The sequence below is a fragment of the Rattus norvegicus genome, chromosome 8 (assembly GCF_021556685.1).
Source record: "Rattus norvegicus strain SHRSP/BbbUtx chromosome 8, alternate assembly SHRSP_T2T, whole genome shotgun sequence".
NCBI lineage: Eukaryota > Metazoa > Chordata > Mammalia > Rodentia > Muridae > Rattus > Rattus norvegicus.
The window spans coordinates 131,151,744-131,165,000 of NC_141541.1; the positions used below are offsets into that span (position 1 = coordinate 131,151,744).

Consider the following 13,257-nt stretch of genomic DNA (forward strand, 5'->3'; position numbering starts at 1 on the left):
GGGTAATTTTCCACAGAAGTCAGCAATGCTAGCTCACGGAAACTAATAACCAGACTGCATCAAGATCATAGTGTGTACTAGATGGGGGAAGGTCCAGGAGGGTAACCTCAGGCAGTTCTAGCCAAGATAAGCATGGTAGGTGAGTGCTGCCTGCCAGAGGCCTGTGGGGCCAACGCATAGGGCTACAGCAGGCCCTCAAGCACAACCAATTACCTAGAAGCAAGAGGGTCAAATGATCAGAAACCTGAGCTTGTAGCTCTGAATTCACCAGTTATTTTTGGTTCTGGTTCCTATGTTTTCATCTGTAAATGGAGATAATACCTGGCCCTCAGGAATACTTTGAGATATCTGTAGTAAATACTGGATCTACATTCACAGAGTCTAATCCATAGCATGGACTTAGTGTTGGCCTAGACCCAAAATGTTCCAAAGATATGTGTGATCAGTAAACTTAGTGATTTTAACACACAAAGTCCACCATCTTAAGTGGACTGACAAAAGTCAAATCTACTTACTGCTCCCTTTTAGTTAACAAATGGAAATCCTATTAGGTTTTAACAGTAGAATATGTGCCAAGTCAAGAAAAAGGGAGCATGAAGCATCAGAATCATGCTTCATCTTTGACTCTCAAATTAAGTGGGCAGGTTTGTCAAGCTCGTCATGTGGATTCTGCCTATGGGATAGAGAGAGGGGCAGGTCTCTAGCTGAAGGCTCTTAAGTAGTTGACGGAAACACAGACCACATCAGAGAGAACCAGAGGCAGACCTTTAGCAAGCACACTTCACTCTGGAACAAAGCTACTGGGGCTTCTCTTCTGGTGAGTCATTTGCTTTCTTTCGTTGGATCTCTCAGATTCCTGCTTGCAGCATGGTGCAAGCTACTGAACTCAGCTACTCATGATTCTCAGCCCTCACTGCCATGGCTGCTGTAAGGGTTAGAGAAATATGAAGACTACTTTAGTGGTTCTGGAATATAGCAAGTGGTTATAAAAGGATGGGAAAGGTAGTAATGGCACAACCAGACCCACCGAGGAATATAGAGCAGTCTAGTCACTGGTCTATTTTCAATCAATAACTTTTCTATTTTTAGTTCTTTTGTATCTTAAAAAATAAGCTATAATCCACAATCACTATTTACTTTTTTCAGAATAAATAATGCACAACTGCAGGCATTGTAGACTATAAACAAACAAACAAACAGACAGACAGACAGACAGACAAAGAAAGCAGATAAAATAAGTAATTTGTAATTTTGCCAAAGGCCAGTGCTGACAGAGTTTGGTCCTTTAAGACTAGAGTCAAAATTATAAATGTTATCAAAGGGTCTCTAAACAAGAGCCTATAGAATATGTGGTTCAGGAAGCCTTAGAATTATAGGTGCATGTACATTATTTCTCAGAGAAGCTTTAATGAGAGTCTCAAAGGTTTGTGACCACAAAAGGTTAAGTGCCAGGTATGGCAGCAATCCCAGCACTTTGGAGGTGGAAGCCGGAAGATCAGAAGTGTCTTCTATTTGTTGTAACAGTAATAGCCCATGGTGGGTTTTTTGTTTGTTTTTTCTTGTGTGTGTGTGTGTGTTTTTTCTCATATTTATTATGTTTTCAGCAATTTACGTATACTGAAACTTCCAAAATAATTAGAAGTACTTCTGAAATATCTGGGTTACATTTTATGTTTTATACACAATTATAATTTACTGTCAGGCTTATTTTTTATATTATATCAAAAGTTTCATTACTTTTTCATTTTCCTACATCAACATTTTGATTATAAAGAAATGTTAACTTTTTGAATAAGGTGCTAATGGTTGTAAAGCAAGTATTCTACTGAGAGCTACCTCTCCAAGTCTAGTGATTTTTCAATATTCTATTTGTACTGTCTAGTCCCTACCTACCAACATAATACTGATTTGTACATTTTCTGAAGAGTCATGCTAAGGTTGGATTCAGAAAAGAATAGGACAACAAGAAAGCAAATACAAGTGAGGTAACAACAGAGAACCGGAGGTAACTCTTAGGAGAGCAAAGTTGCTCATTTCATATTTTAAATGGTGAAAAATAAATTGTCCCCATGTGAGTCAGTAAGATACACACAAATATGTGACACCATTTTAGCACCTCAGAAAGCTATGGGGCGGGATGCCTACTACCAGCTTATCAAGACCAGAGATCTAGCCTGAGGTCTAGGTGTAGGGACTCTTCACTGAGTAGCCTTGTTTTAAAGGCAAGGTCCTTCCTTGATGGTGAGGTTGGCAGGGAAGGTAGAGGTTGCAGAAGCATCAGGATGGACACTGTTTCCTGACCACATGGATTAAAAGGGGAGGGTGTCTTCAACTTTTACATGTCCTCATCTGACCATGGAATATTCTGTCTTGGTAAATATTACAGAAGTTCTGCCCAAACATTTCTTTAAGGCATCTTCTAGAATCCACCCAGGCAGGAAATGAATCTAGGACACTGGCAAGGTTGGCCTGGTACTCTCGGGCCAAATACTGTCACAGTTGTCTCTACAATCAGGCCACAGGCTACATTACCCTATGTCCTACTTGTGGTCCTTGGCAGTCATAGGGGAGAGCAGGGTCAGGAACAGACAACCATGGAGGATCAAGTCCTGGGCAAGAAAGGCAGTTATGTGTCCTTTGCTGCAAAGCTATTCAGCAGCTACCCTACTCATGTACTAGTCTAACTGGCTTTCCATTTCAAAGAGACCTTTAGGTCCTGAATGGCTAATCAAGGAAGTTAAAGCCATGCCTCTTCATGGGGACATATACCTTCCTAGAGATTCCCAAAAGTAAAGGGATCTCCAGGATCTGAGGCTCCAGCATAGATGTCAGAAACTGTTAAGAGATGATAAATGGAAAAGTTTAGTTTGGGGAATCAGGACAGTACCTTAACTCCCTGACAACAAAATCAGCTCTGTCAAAGTTCTGGGCACCTGGTTTTCCCGTTTCCAAGTCAAGTGCTCTTTATATAGCTGAGGAAGGGTGAGTAGGAAGCACTCCCCAGTCAGACACTGTCTTTATCTTCGTCCAAGCTCCCAAGGATAACAGTAAGGACGCCTCCTAGAAGAGGCACGGGGCTATTTTTGTTCAGGTTTCTAATGTGATAAAACATCATGACCAAAAGGAACCTGGGGAGTAAAGGGCTTATTTCATTTCACATGTCCTGATTACAGGTTATTAGGGGCAGGAGCTGAGAGTAGGAACTGAAGCAGAGACCATGGAGTAGCATCGCTTACGTGGCTTGATCCTTTCTAGCTTGAGTATCCTGTTTTATTATAGCCCAGAGGTATCCCCACCCAAAATGGGCTGAGCCATTGCACATCACTTACTCACTAAGAAAACCACTACAGACCTGCCTACAGGCCAGTCATATGGAGACATTCTGTCAAGTGGGAGCCCTTCTTAAATGACTCTAGCTTATGCCAAGCTGACATAAAACTGACTAGCATAGGACAGAGAGTGGTGGGCACTTGCTATGAGTCCCCAGGTAGATGGAGACAGGCCTTCATGATAGACAGCAGTCCTGTGTTTCCAAGCAGTTGTTGTGGGCCTGGAGAGATGGCTCAGCAGTTAAGTGCACCAGACAAGTTCTCCAGAGAATCTGGGCTGAATTCCCAACATTGCACGGTAGCTCACAACCATATGTAACTCCATATGTAACTCCAGTCCCAGTCAGTCCAGTGCCTTTTTCTGGCCTTGGTGAGCACTGCTCACACAATTCATAGACATCCATGCAGGTAAAACATCCATATACATAAAAACATAAAATACCAAATAAAAATGAAACAAACACAAAGAAAGCCAAAGGGCTACTGTGTCTACTTGACTACATGGTGTCTTTAAAAACAAAACAAAACAGAAAAAAAAAAACAATTGAGCATTTTATGGGACAAACATGGGAGGAACCTGTTTTTTAGGGTTATTGAAGAGTCCCTCACACTGGCTGAGCAGTTTCCACTGAGAAATGGCCATCTTCAGCCAACTGCTCTTACTGAGCATAATACCAAACACAGTTAGAGATAATTTGCTTCCTAAGTGGAGTTAATAGGGACAGTGGGAAGAAAGAAGGTCACTTGGACAGACCCAAATATAACTTTTAGGTTTTGACTCACAGATGTTTGCCATGGATGATGGGCATCAAGAGAAAGATCTGGACGATGACGTCTACGGGGGAGATCCCTGGCTCTTCAACAACTCCAGTGGTAACAGCCAGGAACACAAACGCTTCCTAAAGTTCAAGGAGGTTTTTCTGCCCTGCATGTATCTGGTAGTGTTTGTCCTTGGACTGCTAGGGAACTCCCTGGTTCTGATTATATACATTTTCTACCAGAGGCTGAGGAGTCTGACAGACGTGTTCCTGCTGAACTTGCCCCTGGCTGACCTGGTGTTTGTCTGTACTCTGCCCTTTTGGGCCTACGCAGGCACCTATGAGTGGGTCTTTGGCACAGCCATGTGCAAAACTCTTCGAAGCATGTATGCAATGAACTTCTACGTGTCCATGCTCACTCTCACCTGCATCACGGTGGATCGTTTCGTTGTAGTGGTCCAGGCTACCAAGGCCTTCAACAGGCAGGCTAAGTGGAAGATCTGGGGCCAAGTCACTTGCTTGCTCATCTGGGTAGTCTCCCTGCTGGTTTCTTTGCCACAGATCATCTACAGCAGAGTTGGACATATTGACAGGCTTATCTGTCAGTTCCACAACGAGGCGATATCGACTGTGGTTCTTGTTCTACAGATGACTCTGGGGTTCTTCCTGCCATTGCTCACTATGATTCTGTGCTACTCAGGCATTATCAAGACCTTGCTTCACGCTCGAAACTTCCAGAAGCACAAATCTCTAAAGATCATCTTCCTTGTAGTGGCTACGTTCCTGCTGACCCAGACACCCTTCAACATTGCCATGTTAATCCAGTGGATAAGTTGGGAATACAGTACCATAACCAGCTTTCAGTATGTCGTCTTAGTGACAGAGGCGATAGCATACCTTCGGGCCTGCCTTAACCCTGTACTCTATGCCTTTGTTGGCTTAAAGTTCCGGAAGAACCTCTGGAAACTTATGAAGGACATCAGCTGCCTCTCTCGTCTGGGAGTCTCAAGTCAGTGGAAGTCTTCTGAGGACAATTCCAAGACTTGTTCTGCCTCCCACAATGCAGAGACCACCAGTATGTTCCAATTGTAATATGACTTGCCACACTTGGAGAAGCTAATATCAGAATTCTTAGGAGCATGGCTATATCCTTTGGACACAACAAAAAAAGTTTTGCTTATAGCATGTGGAGTATTATGTAGAAGTCACTGAACACTGTGGCTGGTATACAAAGCTTCTCAGATATAAATATAACTTGTTCTTAATATCTAAGCCTAATGCTCAAAGGAGAATGTCTCGAGATTTTGAAGCACTTTCTCTCTTTCATCCCTAAGACTCAGGTTCTCTTTTACCAAGTTTGAGGCTAAAAGTTGAAGCAGAGCTGCATCAACAAAGATGTTGACAGCAGGTGATGATGTGCAGGGCTCCAGAGCTCAGAAGAGTCTTAATGGGCAAGCAGTTGAGAGTTGAGAAGCCCCCCACACAAATACTGCTCCAATGAGACTAAGCTCTGACTCATCCACGGGTCTGTCTGACTTTTGTATGGGTGGATGCTTATGTTTTATTGGAATTGTCTTGGGAAGAGCAGCAATAAGGGGCTGAAAATAGACCAGAATAAATTAGCTAAATTTCAGTGGTCCATGTAATGCTAGCAAAATGTATAAAACAGAGCTTAAGACCATAACAAAGAGAACTCTGGTGGCTTTGCTCATCTGAAAAGAAAAATAAAAAAGGAATTTTCCCATGCCTGTGAGACATAAAATGTACATACAAGTATATCAAGTATTTTAAGTATCATGGCTAAGAAATAAAGCCTTTTAAAAGTTTTCAAACTGCTTTCATCTCTAGGTACATTCTACTTTAATTTGGTATGCCTGAGACACAAAACAAAATAAACCTTCACAAATTGCACAAAAACAACCCAGTTAACTTCTAGGCCCAGAATAAAGGAAATAAGCTAAAACTAAACTTGGGGGGCAGTGATCTATGAAGGATATGGATTATACCAATAGTAACAATCTTGCTTTCATAGTGGTTTCCTGCTTCTGCCCAAGATGTGGGGTGCATTTGTTCAACCTCTGTATACTGCTCCAGGATGAGGTGATTTTACATGCCAGACTAGACTGATGCTGACTAGATCCTGAAAACCAGATGAATAGGACTACAGGTACTTGTTGGGTATTTGTACCACCAAATCATTCACCTAAATAAGAACATGTACCTAGAAAGGCTGAGAAAATGAACAGGAGGCTGGATAACCCTGGGCTCAGGGCCTAGAGAGAGCAGCCTAGTGCTGCCTCCCTGCTCTTCACTAGGTACAACTTCAATGAAACAAATCAACCTCAACCTCTCAGCAAGCTTGCACCCATGGCTCTAACTCCTTCCCTTTCTCTCTCCTTCCTTCCTTACTATACAGCCATGACCAGTATGGAACTTGCTTTGTAGACCAGCTTGGTCTTGAACTCACAGAGATCCACTTGCCTCTGATCAAGTGTGGAGTTAAAGACATGCTAGCATACTTAACCTGAACAAATCTCTTAACCTTTCGCCATTTCTTTTTAGTGAGAAAGCACAGATCTCTCAGTTGATTTGAGGAGAACTTGAGATAATACATACCAAACACCTAGCACTGGCTGAGGTGGTCGCTCAGTTGGTAGATACTTGCCCAGGGTTTGAACCCCAGCACTAGGTATAACATACCTATTATCCCAGTATTTGGGAGGTAAAGGAAGGAGGATCAAAAGTTTAAGGTTATTCTCAGCTTGAGAAAGTTTGAGGACAACTTAGGCTACACAGGATCTGTCTCAAAACAAACCAAATAAAAAAAAAACAACACAATCTAATTTGTGGGTGAAAGATCTTCAAACTGGCAGAAGTTATTTCTTAGAAGATATAGTAGAGGTTCCTTATGCTAACTCTAAGGGTGGGTATAGTGACACAGGTTGTTGTGAGTCTTTTTTCTAGACATGCAAGGATGCCACATGAATTCTGGCTCAAAAAAAATCATGACACCTTGGAGTACAGTCATGGTCCATGGTCCCATGCACCATTTTATCAAACATACATGTAAGAGCTGTGGTATGCTTCCTTGCTATGTTCAAGCGACATGCAACACCAAGTGCTTACTCAAAACAACTAGGCTGAGAATACAGCAAATACAGAGGCGAATGCCAGCAGCAAACCACTGAACTGAGAATAGGTCCCCCGTTGAAGGAATCAGAGAAAGAACTGGAAGAGCTTGAAGGTGCTCGAGACCCCAAAAGTACAACAATGTCAAGCAACCAGAGCTTCCAGGGACTAAGCCACTACCTAAAGACTATACATGGACTGACCCTGGACTCTGACCTCATAGGTAGCAATGAATATCCTAGTAAGAGCACCAGTGGAAGGGGAAGCCCTGGGTCCTGCTAAGACTGAACCCCCAGTGAACTAGACTATGCGGGGAGGGTGGCAATGGGGGGAGGTTTGGGAGGGGAACACCCATAAGGAAGGGGAGGGGGGAGGGTGATGTTTGTCCGGAAACCGGGAAAGGTAATAACACTTGAAATGTATATAAGAAATACTCAAGTTAATAAAAAAAAAAAAAAAAAGAAAAAAAAAAAAACAACTAGGCTGCCTTATGCAGGGTTGATAAGCTTAACCTTCAGTGCATTCATCTCTATTTGTAACATTGCTGACGGAGAGGGGTTGAGAGCCCTTCCTTCATATCTGACTTCTCTAATATCCCAGCTCAGGATATGTAGGCTCTCAATGAGAAGAAAGATGAGTAAGGTGATAGGGCCCTGTAGCAATCTACACAGGTATTCTAGAGGTATGGCTGGATACTCAGCACTCAGAGATAGTGCCACCATAGGCAATCCAATAAAGCCTTTTGCAAGGCCTGGCTCATCAATTCACACTGCTAAGTGGCAATGCTCTCTGGGTTATGTCTGACCAGCTGTCCATCCAGTGAAGAAGTGAAGATGAGATGGGAAAACTTGCTGGATCATGCCCTCCTTCAGGGTCCCCACAGGAATGTCATGCTGGCCTTTTGCAGTTTAGAAAAGTTTGCTTGTCTGTTGCCAAGAAAACACAGCAACAGAACCTTCCTTCTCTCTGCCTCCTCAGCCACTATTTACCCCATTCTCTGGGTGTCTTACAATACCTGAGGCAGATTACTATCTCCTCCTGTATTTACACCGTCATTAGCAATAAATATCCATACATACCAAACCAAACCAAACCCCCCAAACCCAGCATGTTAGTTAGAGGGTGTGTGTCTGGCCTGCAGGCTACCTGCACAGAGGCTATTGCTGCAGGCTCCTTTTCCTCAGAGGTATTAGAGGTCTCGAGCACTCACCATTTCTTTCCCCCACCTTTGGCTCTCCTTGCTCACAGCAGGGGATTATATCAAAGGCTGGGCTGCTATGTGGAGTGGGGGTTGGAGCCAGATAAACATGGACCCTGCTTGAATTCAGATGTCCTAGATGTGTTTCAGGCCTGAGAACAAAGACTATTCCCCTCCCACTGGGCTCCTCATTACAGAGGATGGTAGAAGTGCTTATGGGTTCTGGCTCCAGTTAGACACATGAAGGTCAGACATGTCTCTTTTCAGAGAGGTGAATGCATGGTGACTCGCTTCTAGGGACCCATCTGATTACCCAGAAATTCTTGGTGTCTTGGATGAGGAGAGAGTGCCACAAGGCAGAAAAGGAGCACAGAATACAGAAGCTGTGAGTCATCCCACCTTCCACGGGGCTTTCAAAGTAGCCTCTTGCACAGGTGCCCAGTGCATAGTGCACAGGCCCACAGTTACTAGTGCTGCTCTACAGGCAGCTTGGGACTATCATTTCCACTTTCAGAGGAGAACTGAGTGAGGGGTGGACCTTGTTTGCAGCTGCTCTGCTCCTAAACACTGGCCACAGAGCTTTCAGATAGGTGTTATACCACACAAAGGGCCTGACAGCTCTGTACTCTTCTGTAGTCACAGGTTTTGGGTTAACACAGGCACGGAGTGGCTTTTGAACTTTAACCATGATCACCATATCCTGTTCTTGTTTTGCTTCTAAGATAGCAGGCATCAGATCTCTTGGCTGGTGACCACAGTTCTGTTAAGCACTCTAGCCGCAAAGCCCTAGTTCTGAAGTGATTGGCAAGCAGGCTCTGAGGGAAGGTTTCAGATCATTTAGTGTAATTTGGGTGCCTGAGGAAGGTTTTTTTTAAAGGATGATGAGGCTATAAGTTGAAAATACTGAGAAGCATGTGTACACAGTAGATATGCACAGCACAGGCTGACATCAAAATTCAGCATCAACATCAGGAAAATCACATCTGTCCGCAGGAGGTTTCTCGTTCAGGTACTGGCTCTGATTGCCTTAAGGGAGAGTAAGGTATTTTAGCATCCCTTGCACAACTTAAAGGATCTGTATTCAGAGGCTGCATTTACCATGGCCATAGGGCCTGAAGGCTTGTTTGGGTCTGGAGTTTATGCTATTCACCCTGACTGGCCTATATATCTGGCACCCTGAGAGCAGGCCATGTCTGGGAGGCTTTGGCTGGGGGTGAGCTGGGCAGAGACCAAGGGAACCAACTACCTATCACCTTAGCTCTGAGAACTGGGAATCTGGGTAGTGGCGTCTAGGACACTGAAGGAGAGGGTATAGACATCTATCTGCTGCAGGTGAGGGCTGTACTCCTATTAAGTGTCACCATTCAAGATAAACCAGAATGGCAAAAGAAGGGTAGCTGTCAACAGGAGATCCTGTTAGGTTTCTCTGGGAGGGTGGATTTGGAGACTTTTTCTTGTTCTATCATTTCCAGGAAGAGCCAAAGCTTAATTCCTTTAACATTACATTGTTCCTCAGATTGTTTACCTTTTTGTTTTTTCAAAAGATTTACTTATTTATATATAAGTACACTGTAGCTGTCTTCAGACACACCAGAAGAGGGCATCAGATCTCATTACAGATGGTTGTGAGCCACCATGTGGTTGGTGGGATTTGAACCCTGGACCTCTGGAAGAGCAGTCAGTGCTCTTAACCACTGAGCCATCTCTCCAGCCAAGATTGTTTACCTTTACCTCTAAGTTTCCTGTGAGGAATGGTGGTGCAAGTCTAGGGCTCTCTTTCTCATACTTTCTTAGACTTTTGATGTCTTTGACTGAAGTTTAAACAGGGGAAGAAAAGGAAGGCTAAGGAAAAGCTCCCATACATGCTAACATACAATCTAGAGTGTAGGAAGGTAGTTCTTCGCTCGCAAAGGTGAGATTCAAGGACAACAGGTTCCTATCAGTCAATTCCAGATCTGTGGGATACAGTACTGGCAGTTTTCTTTCTCCAGAAAAGTTCCTGATTTCCCAAGACCAAAAACTATACATACTGGTCAGCAGTCTGGGAGCTTTCTGTTTCTGTTCCTACTAGGAAAGAGGAAGGTGAAAGATGGGGGAGGAAGCTAGAGAAGTCACCTCATACAGTTACAGGTGTCTGTGAGAAGACACTTTAAAACCAATGGCATCCTCTTGGCACTCCTAGCTCTAAGTCTACTCACACATCTACTCATGCATCTTGCCAGGGACCAACAGCAGAATGTAGTTAACTGCTAAGAGGAAGAGAATAAATCCTGGGACCACTGGGTCACGGGGGTCAGGGTGAATGCTGATGACTACTGACCAAGTATATGTCAAAGAAGTGTTTTAGAAAGAAGAGAATTGGTCCAAAGTCACGGAAGCAACAGTAAACAGGAGCTATCTTGTGTTTGGTAATGAAAAGCTTTGTCCATGAGTGAATTCAGTGCTACAGTCGGAGGACACACAAGTGTTGTAATACGCAAGCCTAAAATCTAGGCTAATACCCTCGTGAAGATTAAGTGCAGCTTCTCCCATGTGGCAAAAATTGACATGATAAAGGTGACAGGTGACTCCTGGTCCTATTCTGGATTCTGGGCAGGTCAGAGATCTCCCTGTGAGTCATCATGAACCTCCCAGAAGTCTTTCACCACAAGAAGAGTTGGGCTTTTGAGACTGTATTTGCTGCTTCCCTCATTGCTGTTATAAAATATCTGATGGAAGCAACTTAAGGATTTATTTTGGCTCAGAGAGTATCAGTTCCTCAGCAGGGACATGGCATCTTAACAGTCATCTAGACGTATTTACACAGCATTGGCCTTGGAAGCAGAGAACTCATGCTGGAACCAGGGGTAGGTGAAATTCTTACCTATCGCACACACGGGCTCTCTATTGGATTGGTTCTACTAGATGCCTGTTGCTTTCCTTGGCAAATGTTCTACATTCCTGGTATCTCCAGTATACTGGGGTCTCCACTGCAATTTAGGCTTTACCCTCCCATTTTCATGTACAGTCCACTCATACGCTGCCAGAGACTCTGACCTTGTTATCTACCGCCTGGCTGTCCAGGGTTTTCTCTAGAACCTTAGTGCACACCGCCATTACCTGCCACTCCTGCATTCTACAACGCTCACAAAGCCAGCACCACGTGGATAATGTCAAGTTCTGTTGCCAGCTTGATATGTACCTGGGTCTTCTTGGACCACAGATGAAGTAGCAGAGTGTCTGTGTAGCTACACCTGGAAAAACACTTCCTAGATGATAATTTTAGAGAAGATCACTCCTGAATCTTTCCAGACATTCACCTTTAACAGAATAGTCAAATACAGTTCCATCCTTATACGCTGAAGCCTTCAGTGAGGGGCCCCTTAGGCCCCTTTCCTTCCTACTGTCCCAGTGCAAAGCAGCTCTCTCCTTTTAATGGCATTAGCCTCTAACGGTTTTAGTTACTTCATCCCCACTTTCTTTGTCCACATCTTTAAATATAATTGTATTTCTTTCCTTGCCAAGCTAAATACTTTTATGTCATACATACTCCCTCCCCTCAATGCTTGCAAACTGGGCTAAAATTAGAGAGTAGTAACCATGCTACAGATGAATGTCATGCTTGGCAGGAGTGTGAAGTGAGAGGTCAATGCTTGTTCATATGGCATGGATCAGGAAGCAAAGAGTGCAGGGCAGAATATAAATAAAACTAATCTGCTTTCTTAATGTATGTGTGTGTAGACTACATGAGGTCATATGTATCATTTGTGTGCAGGTTGCCATGGTAGCCAGAGGATATCATACTCTGGAACTAGAGTTACAGATGGTTATCTAGTGTCTGGTGAGTGCTGGAAACCTGGGTCCTTTGCAAGAGCAGTCAGTCCTTTCAACTGCTGAGCTGCTTCTCCAGCCCCTCGCCTATGACTTTTACGTTCCATCACTCAAGGTTTCAGGACACAAGTAACACATGGCTAAGTTTTTCCTGATAGAGTCCCTGTTTCCAACCAAAACTTTACGGCACAGTCTATACTGTACACATTTCTAGTGGCGTTCTGGCCTTGAGAATAACCATGAAAACAGCTCATTAAGCTCTGCTTACAGCCGGCTTTCCACGTTCTTTCTCAAAGGCCTTAAACCACAGTCAGACTTAATCATAACAACCCCGATTTTCCATGACAGCTACTGTTTTCATCGCAAAATACTTGGAAGGAGTAATTTAAGGGAGGAAAGGTTTATTCTGGCTCATGTATTCACAGAGAATCAGTACATCACAGTCTACTGCTCAAGGAAGAGAAGATATATACCCTGGGGATCCTTGGGTCGTGGGGGTCAGCACGAACACTGAAGATTACTGACCAGGATGTTGTCAGAGAAGTGTTTCAGAAAGGAGAGAATTGGTCCAAAGTCACAGAAGCAACGTGAATAGGAGCTATCTTAGGTGTGGAAATGAGAAGCTTTGGTTTTAATTTATTTAAATTAAGTTATTAGATTTGTTTAAATTAAATCACACCTATGATTTTCATTATAATAGGGTTGATTTTAATTGCAACAGCCTTTAAGGAGGTGATTAAATTAAAAATGTACCCGTGCCTTGGCATGAAATGGAGATTAAGGGACACAGAAGAACACATCCATGATGGTCACATAAAGATGCTGCCAGAAGGTAGCCATCTGCAAACCAAGGGAGAAGAAGCCATCTCTGCCTGTACTGTGATCTTTGACATCCAGTCTTCAGAATAGTAGTAAGTTACACGTCCATAGTTTTAAGTCATTCGACCTGTGGTCTCTTGCTGTGCAGCCTGAGCTGACTGACTAATACAGCTGCCCAATCCAAAGGCTGGCCTAAGTTAAGACGCTGAATCAA

General features: G+C 43.5%; 2 protein-coding genes across 7 annotated transcripts in view; one reads left to right on the top strand and one right to left on the bottom strand.

Moving 5' to 3' along the window:
• Positions 1–13,257, bottom strand: part of Fyco1 (FYVE and coiled-coil domain autophagy adaptor 1) — a 67,684-nt gene that overhangs the window by 21,590 nt on the left and 32,837 nt on the right.
• Cxcr6 (C-X-C motif chemokine receptor 6) lies at positions 703–5,919 on the top strand. 2 transcript variants are annotated; one of them, XM_087559947.1, is made up of 2 exons: positions 703–817; positions 4,115–5,919. In XM_087559947.1, the coding sequence occupies exon 2, from the start codon at positions 4,115–4,117 to the stop codon at positions 5,177–5,179; it is 1,065 nt and encodes a 354-aa protein (XP_087416073.1). In that variant the 5' UTR covers positions 703–817; the 3' UTR covers positions 5,180–5,919.

Excerpts from the sequence above, each read along its gene's own strand:
- Cxcr6 (XM_087559947.1), top strand. The coding sequence starts at position 4,115 with ATGTTTGCCATGGATGATGGGCATCAAGAGAAAGATCTGGACGATGAC.